The sequence below is a fragment of the Primulina eburnea genome, chromosome 3 (assembly GCF_022965805.1).
Source record: "Primulina eburnea isolate SZY01 chromosome 3, ASM2296580v1, whole genome shotgun sequence".
In the NCBI taxonomy this organism is placed as follows: Eukaryota; Viridiplantae; Streptophyta; class Magnoliopsida; order Lamiales; family Gesneriaceae; genus Primulina; species Primulina eburnea.
This window is the reverse complement of record NC_133103.1, coordinates 6,974,819-7,000,234: the sequence shown is the minus strand read 5'-3', so window position 1 is coordinate 7,000,234 and position 25,416 is coordinate 6,974,819. Positions and strand designations below refer to the sequence as shown.

The following is a 25,416-nucleotide window of genomic DNA, read 5'->3' as shown; positions in this document are numbered from 1 at the left end:
ATAAAGAAAATTTTGAAATACATTTGGAGAATGAGTCAATATTTCAAAAATAATCTCCATGAATGCCATAGACATTTTAAAAAAATTGTTTACAAGTTAGATTTCGAGCTTCCAACTATTCCACGTCTAGACTACATCAACACAAATTGGACTGGACTACATCACCGTAGCCAGAAAAAACATGTATATAATTCACAACTATATCCTTATAGTTTGCCTTTTTTTTGGTGGAAGTTATTTCAAAATCCCCACTCATAATATTTCTTGCATTCACTCCCTACCCCATAAAATTATGGTACTATTTATACAAATGTGGTACACTTCATGTGGAAATGTGGTACACTTCATGTGGAAATGTGGTACTAAAAAAAGTGACCTAGGGACTGAAAACAAGAGAAAAAAGACGGCTGGAGACTGAAGCCAAATTTCCCGTTTTTTTTTTTCTCAATTTTGTCTCTAAAATTTTTCCAATTATATATCTCTAGTTTTTTTTTTTATTGTGTCCCGATTTTGGCCCCGCAGTCAGTTGGACGTTGAGATTTGCGGTCATCCCCGGTTTCGTTGGGCCGCATCACTTAATTCTTAGGGCTCAGGGATGCATAGCACGATAAATTAGGGATTATCGGTATTCAGGAGATTGCTACAGAACCCGACAAATTAACATTGAAGATACAAGTTACAGACTATCTATCTCTACATCGAACAATTGGACTGAAAACAAGACTTAGAAGAGTAGCTAAATTATCCAAAGAAACAAGAAGAAACAAACCATTGTATCTACCAAGCACCTGACACGAAGGAAGAATGGACCAACAACAAGTTTAGTTGTGCCCATGAAGATACAGTTCAAAGAAAGGTGAATAGAGCATGTTCTGGCACTTATCAAGGGCGTGATCTTTTATTACTACACGTCGGGCATTTGTACTGCTTGATGTGCTCAGCTCTTGCAGGAGTGATCTTGACACACTTGCCATGGAACCATCTCTCGCATAAGTCACAGCAGATCCAGAATTCGTCAGAGGCATAGTTCTCTCCACATGCGCCACATAAGGTTTCACCGTGGTCTTCTTCATCTTCTTCAACTTCATCCAATCCGTCATCTTCGTCCTCATCCTTTACTTCTGATTTGGAGATTTTGGCCTAAGATTTAAAACCCATTAGTTCCATTAGATAATAATAAAAAAGGTCAAACACCAGAAGAAAGAGTTCACGGCTTCAAGAAATATTTATTGAGAGCAAAATAAGTGTTTTGGATAGCACGCGTGAACTTCAATACCAAAATGTCATGGTACTACATGGTAAAATGACAGAATATTGCAAAGAAATTATCTACAAATAACAGCACGAGAATCAACGTGGAGTAAGAAAAGTGACAACCATGCCAACAATTTCCAAACAATTTAAAAAACCCCATATGAAACAGTAAAGCTGGGTTGCTGGAGCTTAGTTCGTCACGCCTTTTGAGTTTTAACCTCTAAGAGGATGCAGTAAACATGATCCGTCAGCATGCCTTAAATGTTGTGCACTTGTATGCAAATTAGTCAAACTTAATAATCATGGAGGGACAGTTCAGAGGAGAGGAGCTTGGCCAGAAAAGTAATAGGAAATCAGTTTCCTGCCTACATAGCAAATTTCATCTGTCTTGGCCAAATCTAGACTTGTTACATGATTATAATATACAAAATATAGGAAAATATTGCAAACATAAAATGGATGTATGAAAAATTTAACGTTTTCATAACAGTATGCATATGACTTCCATACCACTTTTGGGGTTGACTTAGATTTACTGCCACTATGGTTTGAGACAGATGGTTTGTCCTTCACTTGCTTCTTCGCAACTCCTGTTACGACTTCGAATATTGTCGGGAGATCATTTATCATATTGAATAGGCGTTTTCTGCATCCAGAAACAAATAAAAATAAAATAACAACAAAAGAGCAAAAGATCAAACAATAATCTGAAAGTTATAGTTCACAAATGACATCGCAAGCCAGTTACTCAAAATTAGTCGGAAATAGGAATTAGGCAATTAGAATATATGACATTCCGTACTAACTTCGGACCCATTCAAACTCATTGTTATTTAGGGCGCAAGTGGCACTAGTAAGGCGAAAGGGTGTCATGAAGCCTTATTCGAAGTGAGTCACATCAATCGAATTTTTTTAGAATGTGTATTTATGAAGTGCATTTTACAACAATGTTAATATTAACAGCAACAAAAATTATATTTCACAAGCTATTGAATAATTATATAAATCACAAGCTAATTAGTAATACTTGACATAAATAAAAAAATAATTTCAACCATCTAAATCACTAAACCTCTCTATATTTACTAATGTTAACGATTTGCGGTTGATAAAGGATTAGGCACCGAAATTATATTTTTTTGAGGTCTTCGGTGCAAAAACAGATGCACATGTAAATTAATTTCAATTGTACGGTGGGAACTAAATGCAGATTGGGGAATTAGTTGCGGCTGTGGTTTTTCAGGAAAGGAAGAGTTAATTGCAAGGTTTTAGGAAAGGCTTGTAAATCCCGGTGAATGTGTACTGTGCTTAAGCTTTTTTTTTAACAATAAACAAATATTGGGCTGGGCCTTGGCACTTAAGACATCGGGTTTTATGTTTTTTAACTAGTGATACCAGAAGTGGGCCGCACTGCGCTTCGGGCGCAACTTGTAGTCTTGCCCCCCATTACCTTTCTAAAGGGCTGCGTCCAGGACACCTCCTAGGCGTACGGTTGCGTCCAAGACACCTCCTAGGCGTAAGGTTGTGACCCATGCCTCAGGCGAGCTAGGCACGTGCCTTTTACAACTATGTCCGAACCAATGTAAATGTTAAACTGACGGTTTGACCATATCTTAGAACCTCTTACTTAAATATGGAACCTAAAACATAATTACGAATATACCATAACTTGCCCTGTTAATTAGCTAGTCCACCAATTCATATATTCTAATAATAATACTAAAAACTAATGTGTGACCTACTGGATTTCCGTATGAAAATCATATGTAGAATAGAAAGAGAAAACAAACAGGTAATTTGGTCAAATATATCAAGCATGTAATTTATGTCAAATAACTACCTTATATTGAAGGGAGGGTAACAAATGATTGGGAAAGAACGTGGAAATCATGGGAAAACTTATGTCTATAAATTAGAAGGACATAGAGATATTGCACCCAAACAAAACTCAATGAACCCTAAATCTATACCTGTACATTTCTGCACGGAAACACAGCACAAAATAATGACATTATCTTGGACAACAAATGGAAAAACATAAGAATTTAAAGTTTAATCAAAACCTACCTGTCAGCTTTATCAAAACCATATCTAGCACCGATATAGAAAGTGATAGATAGAAGCCACGCATCACTGTGAACAGCAACAAGAGCCAACCAGTCTTTCTCTTGCATACCATCCCTGGCAAAATTTATACCTAGGGCAGGTTCTGGAAGCTCAGGAGGAACCTCCTCAGCAGGTAAATTAACTTCCCATAGTTCATTAGGAAATCCATAAAGGCAAAGATTTTCTTTCTCTGCATAATTTCCATGTCAACAGATACCATATCATTTAGATTACAACAAATACTTTCAAATAGCAGAATTTCACATCAACAGCTTAGTATAGAACAACGCACAGACAACCCACAATGTTGAAGATGAATATTAGAGAAAATCTATGTATTCTCATTGATAGTGATTTAACCATAAAAAAGTGACAAAAGTAGTATATATACACAACTAACGAACTAACGCACTCTGTTTTTATTTTAACAAACTTGCATACCACTAAGCATAACTAACTGCTATATATTAACTAATATATTAATGAAGTTTAACACACAATAAATACCTGCTAGTCAGGAATAAACAACTGTATGGAGGAGTTACAACAATTGGGAGGAAAAATCTCTGAAGTGAGGACAGTAACACGTGGCAAAAATGAAGTAACTCATGAGCATGCATTTAAGTAGTAATTATTCAAGTCGAGGATAAAAATCTCCACCCACCATCAACCAAGAATAAAGCATGGCCTAAATAGTAGATACTGACCCTTTGCGTTGATTATTACCGAATAATCAAGAAAATGTTGATAAGGAAGTTAGTGTAGCCAAAAGGTATTTGCCGGGGAGTATCCCGAAAATTCCCAGACGCAAACCCAAGCCAAACTTTTTATTTACCACCCTCCAGTACCGCAATTTGCTACATTCTTAATGCCACGCTCCAACCGCTATCTCCCATCACTTAAGGGAGACAATTTTTGATCTTATCCACGAAGTACAGACCCAAAACCCTAATTGAAGTGATAACTCTGTATAAAGACAACCAAAACACTCGAACTACTAACCACTAAACTTATCACACCAAAAGAGCTCCCCAAAATGCATAAAATCACAAGCGAAAAAAAACGAAATTCTGCGGTCATGCAAGGCAAGAAAAAACAGCGGCAAAGAAAAACAAACAAACAAGAGGAACAATAAGAAAATATAGTAAAAGAGACCCCGTCTCACCAGGATCGCACTGCTGGAAAAAATCTCCGACGTCTGAAAAAGGGGAAAAAACAAGAAATAAGCCCCCAAATTGAGTCATAGCAACTAAAAAGAAGCACAAACAATTGAACGAGTAAAAACCCTAAACCGTATAAACCTCAACCGGAGACCAAAATATACACAAAAAGCACACACCACGTAGTCCACTACACACATCGTCGCAGGAAAATCGTACGAAATGGAGAATGAACGAGAAACGATACCAGTGGTTAGAGCTTTGATCAGGCCATTCCGCCGGCCTTTGAACTCTCTGAAAACATCCTCAACCGTGCGAGGAACATTATGCGCGCCTCCGTCCATGTCTCCTCCGTACACGCACAAGCGCACTGTAGTGTGTGTTCTTCCACCAATCCTTTCAAAAATGACCGGGGATCCGGAGAAGGGAGGGGGGAGAAAAAGGGGGAAACTTTGAGGGCATTACTGAAATTTTATCCGTTCTGCGGGGTCTTTTATAGTATGACCTGATAACGACCTGCCAAATTAATTCAGAAGGCCACAAATACTATTATGCCCTTGCTCTATTTTATTTTAGTTAATAAATCTATGATATTATAATAAATTATATTTTTAATAAAATTCACAAATAAATAAGAAATATAATGAGACGATATAAATATAACTTAGTACAATGAAATTTAGAATCTCAATTTCATGTCTAATCTTGAAAACAAATAAATCCATCAAAAAATATTAACAACAACTAAACTACATTAATATATACAAAATCAAATGCATGTACTTTGAATTTTTATGTTTCAAATATTTATGGATTTTTAATTCATTTTGGTTAATAGAAAATCTGTTTTAAAAGACAGTGAATAAGAAAAATTAACATTTTCGGAGGTCGGGAGAAGCAGACATAACATTCAAGAATCAATTGAAGTCGAAGTTGGTAAATAGTAACCAATGAAAGAATTAGCTAATGAATTGTAAAATATTTGGCCAAAGGCCATAGTTTAGCCAGCCTGGTTACCCATAGCTATTTTTCATGTAACTGAATTGTTTGATATTCGATTTTGCATATCAAGTCTAGACTTGTGTTCCCTTCATCACGCTAGCTATATTTGGTTTTGCATACGTTTTTTTATAGATATTTTACCCATTAACTATATATGAAAAATTCGATTTCGTCCCCCGATGGAAAAGCCGTAGCTCCGTCCCTGGATGTAATCAAAGATCCTTGAGACATATGAAGCAAGAAATGACACTGGTAAACGATGAATCTATGAAGCCTCACGGATATGGAAGAACACAGGAGAGGGTTTATATCACGCAAGAAGAACCTGCATGCTAATATGAAAATACTTAATTTTTACATATAATTTTAACAAATTATGTCCTTAAGATATTCAAAAAGCAATGCATTAAAGAAAGCAGATTCTTGAAATTCAGTCACAGGCAGTTCCATTTTAAATAGAAAAAGAGAGCCCATCACGTATATGGGTAAAATATGACAGGAAATCATTGAGAAGAAAGTTAAGTTACATCTAAGCACATATATAAAACAGATTCAGACATAAATCCCAGGAAAAACAGATCAAGAAACCTGGACGACCGTCTTTTCAGTACAAAGAGCAACTTTGTGATGTGTTTTATACCACAAACCTGCTGGAAGAGCTAGAGTTACAAAGCCAAGGATGAATTGCGCGGCCGGAAGAATCCTTGTTCATAGACTCCTCACTGGACAGTGGACAATGGAAGCATAGTGCCGATTTCCGTTATAAACTAGGCCACTGCCACCACCGCCTTGAATGGAAACCGGAACATGGCTTGGTATGTTTGAGAACGGACTTTCTGCTTGTGAGATGCTTGTCCTATCAGAGATAGGAGGTAAGTTTCTCTTGCTAGCTTCAAATAAACGAGTATCTCCTGTCAGAAACTCCTCATTCTGATTGAAATGAAGCGAGTCCTGAGCATTCTGTGAGCTGGGAGTGGAATGAATGTTCGACTGCTGAGGCTTTTTCGTGCTGAGGAAACGTCCACCAGAGCCACGGACTCGATTTAGTGCATGCACATGGCGAGATTCGTGCAGATATGGCTGCATTTTATTTATCAATGGTAAGCATTAGTTTTCATTTCTGCCATCGGAAAGTAAGCTTGCTGATCTTACTCAGCATTGTTGATATGCAGAACGTACTTTCCTCGTTTTGACGAGTTTGTTTTGAGCCTCGAGTTTTGCACGGATCTGTCGCCTTCGAAGTATTCCATTATATTGTTTAGCATTGACGTATATGGGGCCATCCTCAGGAAGATTTACAGGCAACGGAACTCGACCAGAGGTCGCCCCTGTCACATGTTGCTGAATCTGTCGAGTGTTTCAGAATTATTACATAAGAAAGAGAGAAATCCAAAAGTAACAGTCACTTAAGTAAACGAATATATCAAGAATGAGTTTTAATATAAATTAAAATCGTTTTTATGTTTGAATATAACAAATAGAACACTTGATATTTAATTCCAAATACGAAGTGAAAACAGCTAGCTATATGTTTTTGAATACAATAGATAGCGAAGGAATGTATATCTATATATATATCTACATGTTTTTTATGATTTTAATGTAATTTTGTAATAATAGTTTTAGTACAATTTCTAATTAAGTAATAAATTATAGTATCAAAATAAGATATATGAAAAAATTAACAATATATGCAATAATTGAATAACATTATAAATATAGAATAATACGAAAATATGAAGTTTCATACAACTTTATGGTTTTTTAACAAAAATTGAAAGTAAAGAGTTTAATAAATTATTTAGGAGAATTTATGTCAACAATTATGAATGTTAATATATTAATAATCTCATAAAATATAAAACCACTAAGAAAAATTCGAAGAGTTTAAATATAATAAGATATTTAAAGATTTTAGTAGCAATTTTTTAAAAATTATATATATGACAAATTTATAGATTCAATACAAAAAAATTGGTAGTATTTGAAACATCTACTAAGATTGTTTAAGATTTAAACATTAAGGATCTAAAGGTAAAACAGACCATGGTTTTCAAGAACGGTGGAACCTAAATCAGAACTAAAATCTTTTCTATCATTTCTTGTTTTAGTTCCAAAATCAGCTCTCATAATATAAATTTTACGGCATAATTGCTAGACAATTGGTTTCATCGTCTCACATATTGATTATATTTCAAATTTAACGGTGAAAATCATACCAGTAGTATAAAATCTATATTTAATAATTATTGTATGAGTTTATCTGATTTTATTTGAGATTAATCGTATAATCTTATTTGAATGTGTATTTCATTACATATGTTGATTTATTTATTATTTTAAAACTGTATTTAACAAAAAATTAATAGTCATCAATGTTATTTCACAAAAGATCGATTCTGATATAAAATTAATTATCCGTTATATAGAATTTTAAAAACAAAATGTAGAAAAATTCCGTATGAGGTTAAATATTATTTAAATTGAATATTATGTGTTATATTTTACTATCAATATTACTATTTCATTAGTTTTGAAATTGTTTTGATGAATTAGTCATGATTTTAAATTGATAATTATTTGTCTTTAATGTGTTTCATTTATGTAAATTATGATTTATGCACTGATAAAATCTATAATCGGGTTTATTTTTAGGTTATCTTGTGTTTGGATATATATTTTTAGAAAAATTTGTTTCAGTCCGCACATACTTCATGTTAGTTTTTTAAAAAGGTTGAAGTAGAAACATCAAATGTATATTTTGGTGAACTAATTTCAAGATCGAAGGATTTTTATATTAATGAAATTACTAAGAAGTGAAAGCTAACTCACCATTGTATGAGGGCTGTAGGCGGTAAAGAACCCACCAACGTAAGGATCAGGATAACAATACGGAATCTGGACAGAATCAAGACAGTGTGATCAATCATAATTGGTTATCAAACTAGAAATTCGAAGCAAAGGTACGAGACGGTATCTTACCATTGATTGATTTATACCCACTAGAGAAGTATTGGTGGAAAAGTTGGGATCACACAGCAACAAAGCAGGCTTCATGTAGTTTATTTGTCTCCCGTAGTTTTCATCATGTACTAAATCAAATGATTGATAAACAAGTTTCATTGATCATGAAAAAAGAAACAAAAAACCGTCAAGAGTTTGACAAAAAATTTACAAGACAATACATGCATGTCCAAAGCCTTGGCAACTGATTCCTACCGAATCAGATGACAAATGAAAACAGATGGCTTTTATCACGGGAAAGCTAGGACCCAAGGCCAACAGGAGTAAAGTTTCAAATTTTAAATTTATAGGCAGGTGGCTAAAACTAAATTTAGTTTATATTTTTTAAAGAAAAAATTATAAGCAAAAAAATCAATGTTTGAAAGTTGAGAGGGGTCACTTGACCCTCCCTCAAACAATGCTCGTTATCAATTTATTTCCTCACAAAATGAGAGGCAACATTATAAAAAAACCAACTGTAATTAACTCATTACACAAACAAGGTGCCTTCAACTAGTAAAATAATCCAGAAAAGATCATAACTATGGAAAATACAAAAACAAGCTCTAGAGAAAACATGGGGGCTTGGAAGCCAAACCACCGATAGTCAATAGCAAGATAATAATTATTAAAATAGATCTGAACCCAAGAATGAAAGAGTAAAATGGAAAACAAATAAAAGAATGAAATTAGAATAGCTCGAGGTACCATTACCAGAGTCGGATGATGCAGAGTGATCTTGAGAACTTATATTTTCCATGGAAGAATAAGTTAAGGTAGAGTGCTAGTATTAAAGGTCTTCTGATACAGTCTGGAAGACGGAACAATATTTTATTGCAAATTCAAAATATAAATAAATTAATTAATAATGAATTCTGGCATTAAAATTTAAGGTTCTCTGACACTTTATCGGGTGAGTGTTGAATTCATAGACGAATTACTTGATGAAGTAGCTAAATTCCGATTCAAAATCCATACGCTTATTCGCTTTACCTGCTTGAATAAAAGAGAATGTCAATAAACTTGGCCAAATGAATCATTCGTCTCATATAATAGACAGTGGCAAACGAGTGCAGAATTCATAGCACATGCTAACACAAAATCACAAGATACACATCCAGAAACATAAAAAGCACCACACGAAAAAGGATGCACCAGTGCAGAAAAGACTCAAGAATCAGGGGTTTCCTCCATGCTATACAGATCCATTAGTGTTCATTGACACAATAATTTTGCAAGAAATGTTAGTATTATATGTACTATGCCCTTCCCCTACAAAAATATCACCATCCTAGTTTATATATATAGCTGTGCATACAAATACTTACGATATTGGCCTGACGATAGCAACTTTCTCAAGTTTAAATTTCGCATTAATGATTACCGTCCCAAGACCACGAAAAAGAGGACTCTAATCAACAGGATCTTCAACATAAACACTTAAATTCAATAGACGATAACATAGGTTAAATTAAGAGCTACTAGTCTATTTCATTTTGATTAAAAACAATGCACTAAATCAATCCCATAGAGAAGTAGGTTAGCTTTCTACGTACAAGGTTGGTATGTAATTAATTGAAGAAGTCACCAAACAAGAACTAATTACCAACTCAAATGGTCCCTCTCTCTAGCATTTAAATGGGGCTAATTCGATAAACTTCGACAGGAAAAAAATTAACATTAACATTATCTCAATTCAACATCCATGAGTAAAATATACTAAGCATCTTGCAAGTTCCTGAATATTAAAAAAAATTGGGCGAATTCCCACCAAACTTGGTCAAGTCAAACTAAACCAATCACATGGAAAATGTGGTAAATGTGATGTAAAACTACTGTTGAACTTTCAGGAAAAATTGTTTTCTGATATTGAAATGTAACGAATGGTAAGTTTTTGGATAGAAAATTCCAGATTCAAAATATCACATAACAAACAACACTCTAAAATCCAAGAACACCCTGTACAACCAAAAGAAAGGAGAAATCATGCATATTGTAATGTAACAAAATGGAACCAAATAAGCACACGAACGACAAGCACACAACATCGCCCTCTATGATAATAATTTCAGAAGAAATTCCGAAGCGAACTCACCCTCTGAAATAATTTCAGAAGAATCCAGGAGTATTTAAAAGCAGAATACTCAGAGCCTATGAAGCATAAATAGTTCTCAGTTTAAACTTGTATTCATTCTCTCTCAAAAAATGTTACTCCACCATCTCAAAATGGGCATGCATCCAATTATTAACTATCAATGCTTAGATTAGATATGAGAAATCAAAACCCAGAGCCCATTTTCCCTCTACAAAGTAAATCCAAGAAAGTAAAGTACCGACTCTGCATTTAAACTAAAGCAAACAAAGTCGAAGATTTCATCCAAATCACCCCAAATTCCACATGCATTCAAGAATCCCAATCCAAACCCACACACACATCATAAACCCAAACAACCATCACATTTTTAAAGTGCACACATATATATGCACACAGCTTTCAGAAGTGTGGAAATGATCCAAAGTACCCAACAAACACAAGAAACCCTTCATAAAGTTAGCAACTTTTGATATGAAAAAAGGACAGAAACCAAGAACATTTCTCTCTCTGTCTACATGTAAAAACTTGAAAAAGGATGCACACGCATATATGTATATAAATGGGTAGTGAAAGGGAAATGAGAGAAAGGTGGACCTTGGTGACCTGCTGACAGAACTTGAAGAAACCAAGAACACGACTGTTGGGATGAAATTGGGCACGTCCCCTCTTCTTCAAACGCCCTCCCAAACTATTCAGTTCCAACAAAAGATTCCTTTTTTATTCAGTGGCTCCCCCTCTCCGGTTCTTGTCTTCTCCTGCTAAAATACTATACTTTAAAATATATTCTGTAATTAAAATATGGAGTTGGATACAAAAAATATTGATAATAAATACAAACACAACTGCCCATCTGCACCATTAATGCATCATAATATTATATAATTGTAATGTATATTGCAAATAAAATATTTTTAAATTAACGTTATTTTCGATATCTTGTCAAAGTTCATTTATGGTAGTACCCCATCAAATATTTTTTAATTAACCAAGTTTTTCGATATCTTGTCAAAGTTCACTTATTTTAGTACCATTATGTGGTACTAAATGAGAAAAGAGAATTGCTAAAAATGTGAGAAAATAGATTTCTACTTAAATAAAAATCAAACGTACAAATTTTATTTAAATAAATTTTTTGATGCAAATATTTATTATTTCTCCACTCGTAATTAATTAAGCACATTTTTTATGCTTCAATGACATCTTGATTAGTATTTGAGGAAGCATTGATATGGGAAATATTCAATCTAGGAAATTAAACCGATTTTAATGAATTTGTGAATTTATTGAATCTATAGATTCCATAGAAATCCGATGATATTTAAAATAAACTTTTGTGAAATTTTAAAAAGTCTTATAATATTCGCTATCAAAATTTAAAAGCGGAATAGAAGTTGGATGGAATTAATTCAAATTTAAAATATGATAATTTTTTTAAAATTTTATAAAAAAATCATTACTATAATTTTTATGTGGCTGTTAATTTGAATGCATTTTTTGGCTACATTATTTATTTTTAGAGAACAAAATTAACCATTAAATCTATTAAAATAAAAGACGTATTAAAATTAAAAATTATACACAAAAGTTTACATATGTCTAATCTATCAACTTTACGAAAATCAATTATTTAGCTTTCAAAACACAGACATAGTCAGGAAAAATCAAAAACCCATATACATGGTGATCCATTAATTAATCCACTTCTTTAATTTCTGACCGACGAAGTTTGATACGGAAAGCTAACCCAATACTTCATATTTCATACACGGCGCAATAATTCACATATATAAGATATATGATTCTAAGAACATGCAACTTAATTTAAGTTGAAAACATGCAACTTAATATGATATTCATTTTTCATTTCTTTCGGTATCATTCGTTAAAATAAAATATAATTATCATTTCATTCATATATTAATTTCATTCTAGGATTGATTAAATTCATAACTTATTTCATTCATTAATACCAATCATGTTCTTAGTACATCATATGCATCTAAATGTAGACATTTATCATTCATTACATGTGGGTGCATGGTTGATGAACTTGAAATTAACCTCTCAAAATTTACGTTAAAACAACCGTGCATTAATTAAAATAGAAAATGGATGAAATTGAAAACAAATCCATGTAAGTAATTAAATCGTCTCCAGTCGACGCTTCCACTTCTTGGCTCGTGTTTTCTCTGTGAGTCCACTTGTTTATTCACTTGGCATCTGATTCAACAATCATGTATTATATTTGTAGGCCTTGAGCCAGCTAAGTAAGGGATTCTCGACGCCCAGAGCTTTGGCTACTAGGGGTGAATGAGCGTGTTCTGCCGTACATTGCAGTTATTACCGACCCTTGTGAGTCTTTGAGCATGCATCCATATCCTGCATACCAAAAATAGCTGCATTAACGGAGCCTTTCAGCCGTTTTCTCCATTGCCTTTGCGATTCAGGCGAAGATACATGGAGTTCGTTAGTTGTATTCCATAGATCAAGCGCGAGGTGCATGGCGTATCGAACAATCACGTCTCTGCTGGGAAATGCTCTTTCGATTTCACACAACTTCGAAACTATTCTTCCAGATGCTCCGGCTTAACATTGCTGCTGTTTCCATCTCTTTTTGATTTTTTACGGATATAACATCATTCCACCAGCTTTGCATGGAGTACTTTACAGTCCCAAGGTCATGTCCCAACGGAGAAAATCACCACACATTTCTGGCTAATGGGCAAAGGATGGCCTCCCTGAATGGCTCCTGCGATGCTATAATATTCCTCCGAACATAACTTGGATTGCCTCCGAGATTCGCCTGAGGAAATTATCGTTAGGATAATACCTAGCCCGGAATACTCGAGTCAAGATTTTCCAACTTTAAATGTCCATATCACTTTTCATCGAAACTTTATTATTATATTATAGAACACTATAACTTTTTATAATATTTATTTTCGAACAACTATTTTTATCTATATTTCGAAATTTTAAGATGATCACACCACTCTTTAACATAAAAATAGTTGTTCAAAAATATTTTTTAACTTTTCTATTTTAATATAATCTTTCACATAAACATTATTTAACATAAAAAGTTTATTATGTATGCACACATTACTTGTTCACATATACGTGTATATATATATATATATAATAAACTCTACCATTTTATAAATTTTAATATAATCTGTAAATTATACATATAAAAAAGTTTTAATGTAGATACTTTTTTTAGTTAAATGTATACATCACATGCCACCCAAGAGAAATTAATTTATGATTATATTTCAGGCTCGTTCAATTAACTCTTATCTTTATCGCATTAAATGGAATTAAACAAATATAGAAAAGTCATAAAATTCGAAATGTACAGAATACATTTATAAATTTAAAAAAAAAAACATATATTTTTAAAACTAGTCGAGGGATGTCATTTTCTAACCATGTAATGTACAAGCATTATACAAATATTCTAGTTAGCCTTTTAATAAAAGAGACATGAATCAAGGGTAGCAATATAATACCCTTCTGCTAGCATAAAGGACATAATAACCGGCGATAAAAGTATACGAATAGAAAGAAAAATATAAAGAAAACTTTATATCGGAACATTAAAAAATGCACAAAATTTCTGATGATGTAAAAGGAGAGCGAGCACATACAAGAATGAAAGAAGTGCAAAACTTTGATGCCAATATCCATGCTTCCAGTTATAGCTATACTTGTACAATGGCCGTCAGCGCAGAATCCTTGGGGCCATTTTAAGCACTTTCTTGTTTTGTAATATTGTATAGGGGCTATTTTGTCGTAGTATTGGCTGCCATGGTAGGAGTGAACGTGTAGACCGAGCCTGGAAGAGAGAACGAGCTTTTCATTCCAAGTTGAGCCCAAGATTCTGCGTGAACAGAAGCAAATGTTGATTCAAACATCTGTCTTTTAAAGAAGAAAATGAAGCATCTACTATGAAATGATACTGAAGCCAATAAATGTGTGAAACTCAGGGTTGAGAACTGGATTGGAACGGGATGCTCACCGTGTGACGATCATGTAAGTGTGCACAAATTTATGTAAAATCTTTTCTAGGACTGAATACTTACTGTCGCATCAAAAGTTATAGATGTGCTAACAATGCAATTTAAATATCATATTTTCGATGTTTTACCACTTAATTAGATAGGAAAACAAAATTGTTGCCCTACAACACTTGCGGTCTACACGGGTAACTGCAGCATGTAGACAAGTCAATACTGTCGTTTTTACCTCCTACGAGGAATCCATCATGCCATGGAGCCAAGAGAATCATTTGAAAGCCAAATTGAACCACAATTAAGGTGGGTAAAAGCTTAAAAAATAGCAATGGGATAAAAATGATAAAGAGAAGAAACAACACACCTTAAAAAAGTACACTCTTAAAGCTTTAGCTTAATCCTTTCTGACCATTTGAAAATATCAGAATGTACTTGATCTCCTCCTATATCTTCTCCTGTGGCACCTGCTGCTACCTTTATGATATCTTCAATTAAGGCAAAGTTTCCCATTATGTCGACATGAGCACCACTTTGTGTTCCTCTGCCCTCTAAAAGAGTTGAGGGAGGGGCATGATTGTACTCCCTTACAAATGTACGGATGCCAGAGGGATTGAATCTAGTCTTTCCTCGCCAACCTTTAGCACACATGAAGCCAGCACTAAGAACTGGGACTGTTTCATCTCCATTGACTGAATATACCCCTCCTTTCAGACAAGGGCCTTTGTCTCCACCCTCTGCTGCAGTGTCAATTTGAAAAGGAATATAACACTCAGCAGCAGGACTGAGCTTGTACACATATGCTCTTTCTGTAGGGATCCCTACTCCATACATTGAAAAAATTTCCATGTTTGGGGCATTTGGTAATCTGCATCAGAAAATGAGACAGTAAAGACCAGAACTGTGGATTTAAATATCAAACCAATCTTTGTAGGCGACACAAAATTGGAACAAGAATACTGCATTACTAAATATGGTGGGTAATTATTAAATTTTCATATTTTCCTCGGGGCATTGAACTTGTCCTTGAGAATCATTGATAGTTAAGAAAGGGAACATACATCACCCTTCCTGAAGAAATGGAGTCATATGGAGTCACATATATATGGCACATGAAAAATGCCCATTCACCAGGATTTATATGATTCTTGGGAGAGGCTGGTAGGCAGGAGTGGCAGTGGAGGGTGAAGGAAGGAATAACAACACAGATACAATTATATGTCGAGTCAGAGGCTTACTTTGTTTCTAAAGGATTTGACCAGTACTTGTAATGATCATATCTTTTGTCATCTAGATCATCAGCTACTCCATAGGAAAAATGAGCACTGCCACGCTTCATCATCTTAGGTGCAACAAATTGAAGCATATCCAAGATTGAATCTGCAGTGTAGACTTTATAGTCAGCTATAGCTTTGACACCACCAATGCCCATATCATGGTACTCTGTCCACACGTCACGGCAGGTAGTGTTCGCCAGATTCTTCCCCTTCATAGCATCCTAGAGATCAGACAACTTAAAAATGAATTAAGAAGAAAGAAAACAACTCAGATAATGGAAATTCACCATTGAATTATTAAAGGTATAAGGTCAGCATCTGCAGGGTGGGTGACATTTAGGAACACATCAGCCCTAAATGTTGAATCTTTATTCATAATAATAAGTCACTGATGAGTATATATGATGAATGCTGGCATTATTAAACAGAGAAACGGACACTGAAAGATTAAAGCAAAAGTCTATCAGAAAATGCAGATCACGATTAGGTATTAAAACTCTAACACAGGAGTACTCGAGGAAGACCATTTGACAAAGATATAGAATATACGCAACAAATCGTCTAGAATACGAGGAGAAAATAGGATCAGGTATGGACGGTTTGAAGAAAATGATAGGTAAAATTGCCTTTTACACATGATTTAGCATAGAAAAATGTGAGAGGGGAAATTGCTACATAAATCAATACAAATATATTCTCAGACTGTTCAATAAATGGTAGTTGAAACATTACCCTAAAATCAACTCGCTCAATTTCTGATGAATGTAAATTAGACACGTCCTTTCCAAATGATATTATTCTTCCATACTTGGCGTGAAAAGAATTGGCTAAATCCTCAGTTCTGTTGTGAGCTGTTGTTTGGCCGTTGTCATTCTTTTTCTTCAAACTACAGTCATGACCTTCTTCTGGAGACCAATCAAAACCACCCCAGATAGTGTCTCCGCCTTTTGGTATCATCGACATAGTTGAGTCCCAAGTACGAGTCATTCGCATCACATGCTGTAACGTTTGGAATCCAAATACATCCATGTCCAGAACACCTGGTGCTATAGCCCTGCATAAGCAAAAGAAAAGATAAACATCGAAATCTAAATACACACAAATCCTATTCCAAATTAGCTGGAGAGCAATCACATGGAATACAGTTGATTAAACCTCACTCACTCTCTCTCCCTCCCTCCCTCCCATCTGATAAGCTCTTCTAGCGGCAAATTTAAAGGCCATAAAATATTAGTATCCTTTTTTCCATAAAACTCCAAAAAGAAAAGAGAGACAATATCTGAACTCAAATAAATCCTAGCTAGGAAGCCACAATCTGCTCCTTTATTGGCAGTTGAAACGAACTGCATAAAATACTGATGACACCTGACAATTTTGGACAGTATGATGAAATATTGTAAATTAGAGCTTGGCGCACTTTCGTCCTTGGTTTGAGCATACTGATGCTCTTTTAGATGATAAATTATATAAGACTAAAAAGGAGAGGCATCCTGGTAACAATAATTATTTTTTTAAGGAAAGAAAAGCTATTTGAGAGAGAGAGATGAATAAAGTTACAAATATGGACTATATCCAATCACTCAATTATGTTCAACATCAAACCTTGCAATCGCAATATCCTTAGCTTCTGCAGAGAACAATCCTGTAACTGCTTTAGGAACACCCAGGAAAGGCCCTCCAATGTTCATTACAGCCTTTATATGCTCCGCGCACCAATTTGGTCCACCACCACCACCCATCGGCGCCGGTGCCTCCACCCATTTCATGAAATGCAAGAAATATAGAACCCCCATTGAATGTGGTACAACCACCACCTTTTTGCCACCACTAGTAGCTACCATGAGCTCTATGTTACTTTTAATTCTGCTCAGAGTTTGGTCTCGAACCTGGTGATTTAGCCCAAAAAAATATCTGATTCACAAAAGCATCATCGAGAAGGGCCAAAAATCATGAAATATGTTGGTGCCATAAAAATACAGTGTAACACTCGTGTATATGAATGTCACAAGATTCACAATTCATAACAAATTTCTTGCATCTAAAGAAAAGATAGCAGAGGCAAAAAGTAATAGCTGCTCAAATGATACGTGGATAGTTGATTCAAGTTGTAGAAGCATTTCCTCTGCTTGCAATTTTTTTTTTTTTTGATAGAACTTTTCTCTGCTTGCAATTGTGAGATTATACGGCTCAAATGCCTTCAAGACAAAAAAATGGCAGGATTTCAAATTTTCATGCATGGGGTACACCCTTTTTCTCAAAATTCAACTTTTAACTATATTTGACAGTTCAAAAAATTATAAGCACCTTGGGCAAAGAAAGTAGCAAACCTCGGTGTTTTGGAATGAGATCCTCCAATCATAGGCAGCCATATACATGTTTTTGTCTTCATACCCAATTCGAGCCAAGTTAGCAATCAAAACAGCCCAAACGAAATAACCCGGTGCAAAGTAATCAGCTGCCACAAGGCCAGAAACGGGCCTGATTTTTATACCAGGGGGGTCCAATCCGGTTTCATTATCCAATGACATGTGTTCAACCCAGCACAAAGGTCTGCATAGATGGTGGAAGTATAGAGTGAAAAACATAAAATATAACTGTTAACGTGGCTTAATTTACCAAGGAAAATCTAAAACACATCAAAATGTCAATATATATGATAGACTTACCATTGCCTCTTCAAAAAACAAAGCAAGTATCGTAAAATCAAGGGAACATGATATGTGTATTACTGTCTAATACAATAATTTTGAGCATACAAATTGTCCAAAGAAATAGTATCATTGTTGTAAGGCCCTGGCCTGCCGCTTATGGGCTCTGCAATCACAGTCCCTGGACCCGGCCCAGCTTGCACTTACTCACAGGACTCCTCCCCCTGGCAAAGCCTCCCCAGGTTTCGATCTCATGACCTCCAGGCTAAGTACATGGATCATTGAAACCTGGTATCAATTGAGCTCAATTGAATATTTTTAATCTACTTTAGTGTCTGGTATTCATGGATATATTCGATATTTCTTACCAGATGAAACACTGAATATTCCATAGCATTACTTAAGATATCATAGCGAAGGTCCCCAAAAGCAAAAACAAAAACAAAAACTTGTGCCAAATCAGCAAGTATTTGATCACAGAGTAGAGCAGGAAAATCAAAGCTGCATTCAGAATCTGCAAGACATTGTCTAACACTACTATCAGTTTAGAAACTTTCATCAGACTCGGCAAACACCTAACCGCCATCAAAAGTCACAATTAGACTTCCACCTTTAATACTTAGTACAGTATTTACCGCTCAATAAATCATTCCAAATATGCAAAGAAAAGAAACACGGCTCATGCCATGTCCACCAAGAGAAAAGCCAAACATCCCACCTTTTAAATTTCCCACCAGTTTATAAGAAATAATAAGCTATTATTTCCCGTCCATAATGAATCAAATCATTCGTAATTGACTGACCTTTCTGACACGCACAGACAGACTTAACTAAGGAATACAAATAAATTTCAAAATATTAAAAATCTCCATGTCAGAACTCACACCCATAAGCACACAAACTTACATGCAGCATGAATAAGGTAACGAAACTTTATACCTTTTGTAGACTTCACCAAATGTACCACCCCAGAGCCTCTTTCTGAACAACCCCTCGGCACAGGCGTGGCCTTCCCACAACTCCAACCCCCCGGTAACAATCCCAGGGACGAAAATCACCGGATGTTTAGCTCTCAATCCATCCTTGGCCAACTTCACACCCGGAGGATCCGGCAATGGCCCTGTGATCGCTTCCGTTACATACTGCGGAAACGAAGCTGGCATTGCATTGTACAAGAATAACAAGAACCACCACATCGAACATATGCACCCGATGAACCAGCAGCAACTGTCCACACAGCTCCATCTCCTCCTCGATTTCTCCGCCGAAGAATTATTCGATCCATAGTTCAAATTGGAATTCAAATTCACATCAAAATTCGATCTTTGTTCCGAATCACCCCCCTTTCTCTCCTTGTCTTCATTCAATCCCGGTTTAGAATTCTGAGGTTTATTATCCCCTCCAGAACCTTTTCTGCGTCTCAGCGTAGGCATTTATCATCAAATGAATGAATATAATCGATAACTATCTACAAAAACACACAGTCGCAATAATTCTTACGCAATCCGGTCACTTCCAACAGCATTTTCAGCTGACCCAAACCAAAATACAAAATTACATGCATACAAGATATGGGTTCAGAATATTTTGTTGATTTCTTCAATCAGAACTAATTGAAAACCAAAGCAAAATCCCTTTCAGGTAATTTGACGAATCAGATATTAATTGAAAGCCCTAATCCTTACTATGTAGTATGTATAAACTACGTTGTAGTAGTCTTTATCGAGTGGTTGCCACGAGCGAGGCGGAAAGTTGCTGGGTATTGAATATTCCAGTGGAGAGCGATAATCTGATACGACAGGACCACTACACCACTTTCACATTTTTATGCAAAATTTAGTTAATATTTTTGTCTATAAAGAAGAAGGTGAATACTATTTATATTTTATATTTTGTTTCTAATAAATTTCATTAATAAAAAGATTAGACACATTCTATATTCCTATTATATCAGAAGAACATTAAAATACACATTTGTTAAAGTTGGACGCATGTCAGATAAATCTTAGAACTGAGGTTGTCTCGAGTAACAATAATGAAAATGAATTTGTTTTGGATGACACGAAAAATGAGTTAAACGAGGAGAACGAAATTGAAGTATTGAACTATAATCTGACACATAGTTAGATATATAATGTCGATATTATACCATATTTTAGATGTATTAGGTATTGAATTTTAGAATTTAATAAACTATGACATTAATAGGAGGAAAACACAAACTTTTAGAAAGAGAGAGAAAATTACAAATTAGTGATATTCGAAACTAGTTAAATAAATATTAAACAGAATGCTTTAAAAAATTATAAGCGTGTTATGATCGTTGGATTTTATGTGATCCAACGGTGATGAGGAGTGCCGGGAAAATAGATTGGAGCAGCATTTCCTCCGTGGGGTTGTTTTTGTAATTTGTCTGAATGCGTTGGCGTATGGGACTTTTTCAACTGAGAATATATGCCATAAAAACATGTGATTTCTGGACGTCTTTTATGACCAATAAATTGCTAGGTTTATTATTTAATTAAAAAATCTCATATTTAGAGTTTTACATTTACAAACATGTTTTTAAATTTTATAGATTTTATAAAATATGATCATTTTTATTTTGTTTCAATCCTTTATAAGTATATATTTTATAACATTTTAGATCTCATAACATATTTTATCGATATACCCTTACATCTTACTTTAAATTTAAGCTCTCCATAATTTGAAAATATCAAAAACAGGGTAGATGAGATCATATCTATGTGGACACTACCTGCACCTCATTTCAACGGGTAAAATCTTGCCACACATACAATTTCAAAAAAAAATGGGTCATATATATGCATGGGCAAATTTTGGTCACCCATCCTATCATGGAAGCAATGTGCACATGGGTAAGATGAAATAAACCCAAATACAGAAACAAATTGAGTATGTGCGAAATAAAGACATATATACATGAGATGATTATATTCACCTCCTCCGAGAATTCTCATAATTATATTTAAAAAAATCAAATATATTTAAATGATACATTTACTTTAATAAAAAATAGTACTCTTAGCATAAAAAGTAATACTCTTTTATGGGTGACCCAAATAAGAGATCCGTCTCACAAATAATACCCGTGAGACCGTCTCACATAAGTGTTTGCCAAAACTTAATGCTAAAAAAGAAATTAAATGTGAATTAATGCTATATTTAATAATTTTCCAATTTCAAATATCATTAATTAATTTTTTTTTTTAAAATAACAATATTACTCATTATTTCTCGTATATTTATTTAAATGTGTTGATTTTAAAATAGGATTATACAAAAATACATTAATATATTTATATATGTAATTAAAGTAATAATTAACATTAAAAGATATGAGTGCAAATATTTATTATTCGCTAAAGACAAATTTATTGGAGAAATTTAAATCTACAATGAGACACATAATAATTTTGGAATATACAAGTATTTACAATTTTTTTTTTGTAATTCATGAAATTAAATAAATAAGTATTATAAAAAAAATTATATTTGAAAAAGTATAAAAGTTCTCTTAAAATTTGTTACAATATATTTTAGAAATTAATAGTCTAATTAAATTGTTTATCAACATATTTACGAAAAATTACTTAAGGTAGAAAATAAATTTTAAATTAGTATGAGTAATTTTTTTGTGAGACGGTTTTACATATCTATATCCATGGGACAAGTCGACTCGGTCTGTATCTTGAGTGAAAAATAATAATTTTGATATAAAAATAGTATTTTTTCACTAGTCCTTACGGGTAGAAGATTCGTATCACAAATTGACTAATGAGATGGTTTAATAAGAGTTTTTGTGAATTAATTTTCATAATTTCTTATATTTAATAAAAGAAATTATATAAAAGACAATGAATTTTTATATAATATTTTTAAAATCTTTTGAGGATTTATTAGGCATTTTAGAGTAAAGAAAAAAAATATGAAATGTATTTTAAAAAAAGTGGATTGTGAATAATGCTCCCTTAAATTTTTGCATTGTTCGTGTCATTTTATTTAATTTCGTTTACGGTTTTGGATTTTGTGTTACTTTTATGTATTTAGCTATTCATAATCTCTAAAGTATTAAATATACTATAATTTTTTTATATAATATTACACTTTTCAATTTTTTATTGAAGAATGTAATCGTGAATTTTTGGTATATTGATTATCCATACATCCATATTATTATCATTATTTAATTAGAACTTTAGTATAAATATTTTTTAAATGTTCAAAAAATAATAAAAATTTTAATAAAAACTTTCATCTAATAAGCGATTTTTTTAAAATATTTATTTATTCTTTAAAATTTTGATAGAAATATAATATATGATTTTTATATAATTTTCTATTCTTTTAATTAGTATTAGTTCCACTCAATCAAATATATAGAATGCAATAGTAAAATAAATCAATTTTCATTATATCAATAATTTCAAGTAATTATTTAAAAGCTCATACTTACTAATTTTAATACTTTCTTACTCTCACTCTCACGAGTGAGATACTAGTTGTGCTTTAAATTATTAGTATTGTTTTTGTTGTGTTTCTTATTGCAATGTTTTTACATAACGGTTGTGGCCTATAGCATGATTAAACATAATCTTGTATGGATGCAATTGCAACTAGTTGAAGGTGGGAATTCCTTTATAGTCCAAACTGAAAAAGTCATTATGCAATTCCTACGCTAAAAAGTTGGATTCACTGTCACTAGTTTTTCAGGAATTATTACCTTTTGGGGTAATGTTATTTAAGGATTCCTGTGTTGACAAGGTTTCATATTATCTTATGTGATTTTGTTTCGTTTGGATGAATCCAAATACTTGAATCTCTTGCATATTTTTTTGATCACACAAAATAAGATTAATTTGATCTAATAACAATGCTTGCTGCTTGAGATGGTACGAGTATGTCTGCTTGTTGAACAATTCTTGTCATGATCACTGGTTTTTGTCAGTTCTTCATCCTTAAATTTACATTTTGTTCACATTGTAATGCGATATTCTTGTCTATCCATTTTATACTAGAATATCACCATTAATAGTGGTTTAAACTCTATAGACATTCATGTTTGCCTTTTGATCTTCAGGGCAGCAGATTGTCAGGTACTCTCTCCTCCATTTTTTTACTTTTGGAAATGTCTTATCAGTTTCTGATTGGAAGAATTAACTACTTCATGAATATTGTCCATTATTTTCCATAATGTAGTATAGCCTTTCAATTTAAAAGAAAGCACGAAACAGTTTGTTTGAATACTCGAGATCTTGTACTTGGATGTAGGATCCTGGAGAACAAACTTTTGTGCTTAGAACAACGTCATTAGATGATTTGGAGTAATTTTGTTTATGCCGTGATAGGAGCCTGTGTATTGTCACTTAATATGTTTGCTTAAGTGTCCCAAATCAATGACCACATTTAAACTTGAACCATAACCAAAAAATATAGTTACTACTTTTTATGTGAATGCTGCATCAAGTTACTGATACAACTTTCATGGCATTTCCTTCTTATTCATGATTCACTGCATCAAGTTACTGATACAACTTTCATGGCATTTCCTTCTTAATCATGGGATTGACCTTCCACAAATGCAGTATATTATTGCATCTTCTACTTTACCGATGCTGCTGTTGGTTTGACAGCTTTATGTAGCAACATGTTCACCTGCTAGAGATACTGGTTCAAATTATGTGGCTTGGGGGCATTCTACTCTCGTTGGACCTGTGAGTATGCGCTTAATTTGGCCGAAGTTCTTTCAGTAAATGTAATGTGGAAAAATGGACTTCAGTTAAATTTTCCCTTCGAAGTCCTTAAGAAAATGATTTCCTTTTATGGAATTTCTGTGAACACCGATTAAAATAAAGGCGTTGAATATGACAGTTTGGCGAAGTGCTTGCCACTACAGAACATGACGAGGCAATCGTCATATCGGAGATAGATTACTCAATTATTGAGCAAAGAAGGTAAGAATGCTCATGGACTCAAACCTCAGTAGATTTAAATTGCTATTTCTTAATTTCCGTTTATGTGTGAGTATGTATGTACTTGTGTATATATATTAGTTCTTCATTTTAACCTTGATAATCTTACTCATCATGCATCCCAACCGTACATCTTCCTTAAATATTAGTATATGGTATTTGAACATAATGATGTTAATTCATCCATTTTGCCTATTTTTCCTGCTTGTTTCTTATTTGGTTTTTTTATAAATCAGTGGGATTCCAATACGAATCGGTTCATCTCTTGTCCAAGTTTAATTCATTTGTGTTTACTGTTGCAACACGTATTTGAATTCAGTAATAGCCTAAAAGAGTCCATATCTAGCTGCATATGAGTTTCAGTAAATTTTAAAAGTTACACAACCGGTTTAGAGTTGGAATTTAAATGATCCATTAATTTCGGCTCCTGATTGTCGACTTGATGACAAGTTTGTTTCTATACCCATTTCGATTTTCTTTCGCAGAACATACCTTCCATTTCAGAGGCAACGCCGAGGGGATCTTTACCAGCTAGTTGACATTCAGAGGCTCAACTCCACAAGAACCACTTGACAATGACAGCCATTTTTTTACACAAAACGATTCGAGATAACTGGTATTGGAAACTTCAGATTCGAAAAGTTTAACCATTTCCTTTATGGTACCCGTTTTCGGTTATTCTTGTGGTGTTTTTCTTTGCTGACTGTAACACATATGAGTTACTTAGGTAGAACTGGAAAAAGGAAAACTACATAGATAAGTATTTGTAATTTATCAGTCTAATCTAATCTAAGCAAGCTAAATAGTTAAATAAAACCACAAATCTATTTTTTTGCGATTTAATGGAATAATGTGTTTCATT

General features: G+C 33.7%; 3 protein-coding genes and 1 long non-coding RNA gene across 7 annotated transcripts; 1 reads left to right on the top strand and 3 right to left on the bottom strand.

Annotated features, from left to right (window-relative positions):
• Positions 1–637: 637 nt before the first annotated feature.
• LOC140825853 (PHD finger protein ALFIN-LIKE 4-like) lies at positions 638–4,994 on the bottom strand. Its single transcript, XM_073187854.1, has 5 exons — positions 4,768–4,994; positions 4,526–4,558; positions 3,322–3,550; positions 1,765–1,900; positions 638–1,140 (listed from the first exon to the last, which is right to left on the bottom strand). The coding sequence occupies exons 1-5, from the start codon at positions 4,862–4,864 to the stop codon at positions 883–885; spliced, it is 753 nt and encodes a 250-aa protein (XP_073043955.1). The 5' UTR covers positions 4,865–4,994; the 3' UTR covers positions 638–882.
• Positions 4,995–5,941: 947 nt separating this feature from the next.
• On the bottom strand, positions 5,942–11,394 carry LOC140825851 (nuclear transcription factor Y subunit A-5-like). 3 transcript variants are annotated; one of them, XM_073187851.1, is made up of 7 exons: positions 11,215–11,394; positions 9,429–9,518; positions 9,240–9,336; positions 8,505–8,614; positions 8,355–8,420; positions 6,702–6,869; positions 5,942–6,602 (listed from the first exon to the last, which is right to left on the bottom strand). In XM_073187851.1, the coding sequence occupies exons 3-7, from the start codon at positions 9,283–9,285 to the stop codon at positions 6,231–6,233; spliced, it is 762 nt and encodes a 253-aa protein (XP_073043952.1). In that variant the 5' UTR covers positions 9,286–9,336; positions 9,429–9,518; positions 11,215–11,394; the 3' UTR covers positions 5,942–6,230. The 3 variants fall into 3 exon arrangements, with proteins under 3 accessions (XP_073043952.1, XP_073043953.1, XP_073043954.1); XM_073187852.1 differs by having other exon boundaries at positions 9,467–9,518; XM_073187853.1 differs by lacking the exon at positions 9,429–9,518.
• Positions 11,395–14,183: 2,789 nt separating this feature from the next.
• LOC140825850 (phospholipid:diacylglycerol acyltransferase 1-like) lies at positions 14,184–20,305 on the bottom strand. Its single transcript, XM_073187850.1, has 7 exons — positions 19,498–20,305; positions 18,238–18,460; positions 17,513–17,796; positions 16,643–16,964; positions 15,872–16,131; positions 15,001–15,501; positions 14,184–14,503 (listed from the first exon to the last, which is right to left on the bottom strand). The coding sequence occupies exons 1-6, from the start codon at positions 19,989–19,991 to the stop codon at positions 15,018–15,020; spliced, it is 2,067 nt and encodes a 688-aa protein (XP_073043951.1). The 5' UTR covers positions 19,992–20,305; the 3' UTR covers positions 14,184–14,503; positions 15,001–15,017.
• Positions 20,306–23,032: 2,727 nt separating this feature from the next.
• On the top strand, positions 23,033–25,212 carry LOC140828136 (uncharacterized). Of its 2 annotated transcripts, XR_012117129.1 has the most exons (4): positions 23,033–23,678; positions 24,216–24,296; positions 24,454–24,536; positions 25,040–25,212. It is a non-coding gene; the product is annotated as an uncharacterized lncRNA (long non-coding RNA). The 2 variants fall into 2 exon arrangements; XR_012117128.1 differs by having other exon boundaries at positions 23,046–24,296.
• The last annotated feature ends 204 nt before the right edge of the window (positions 25,213–25,416 follow it).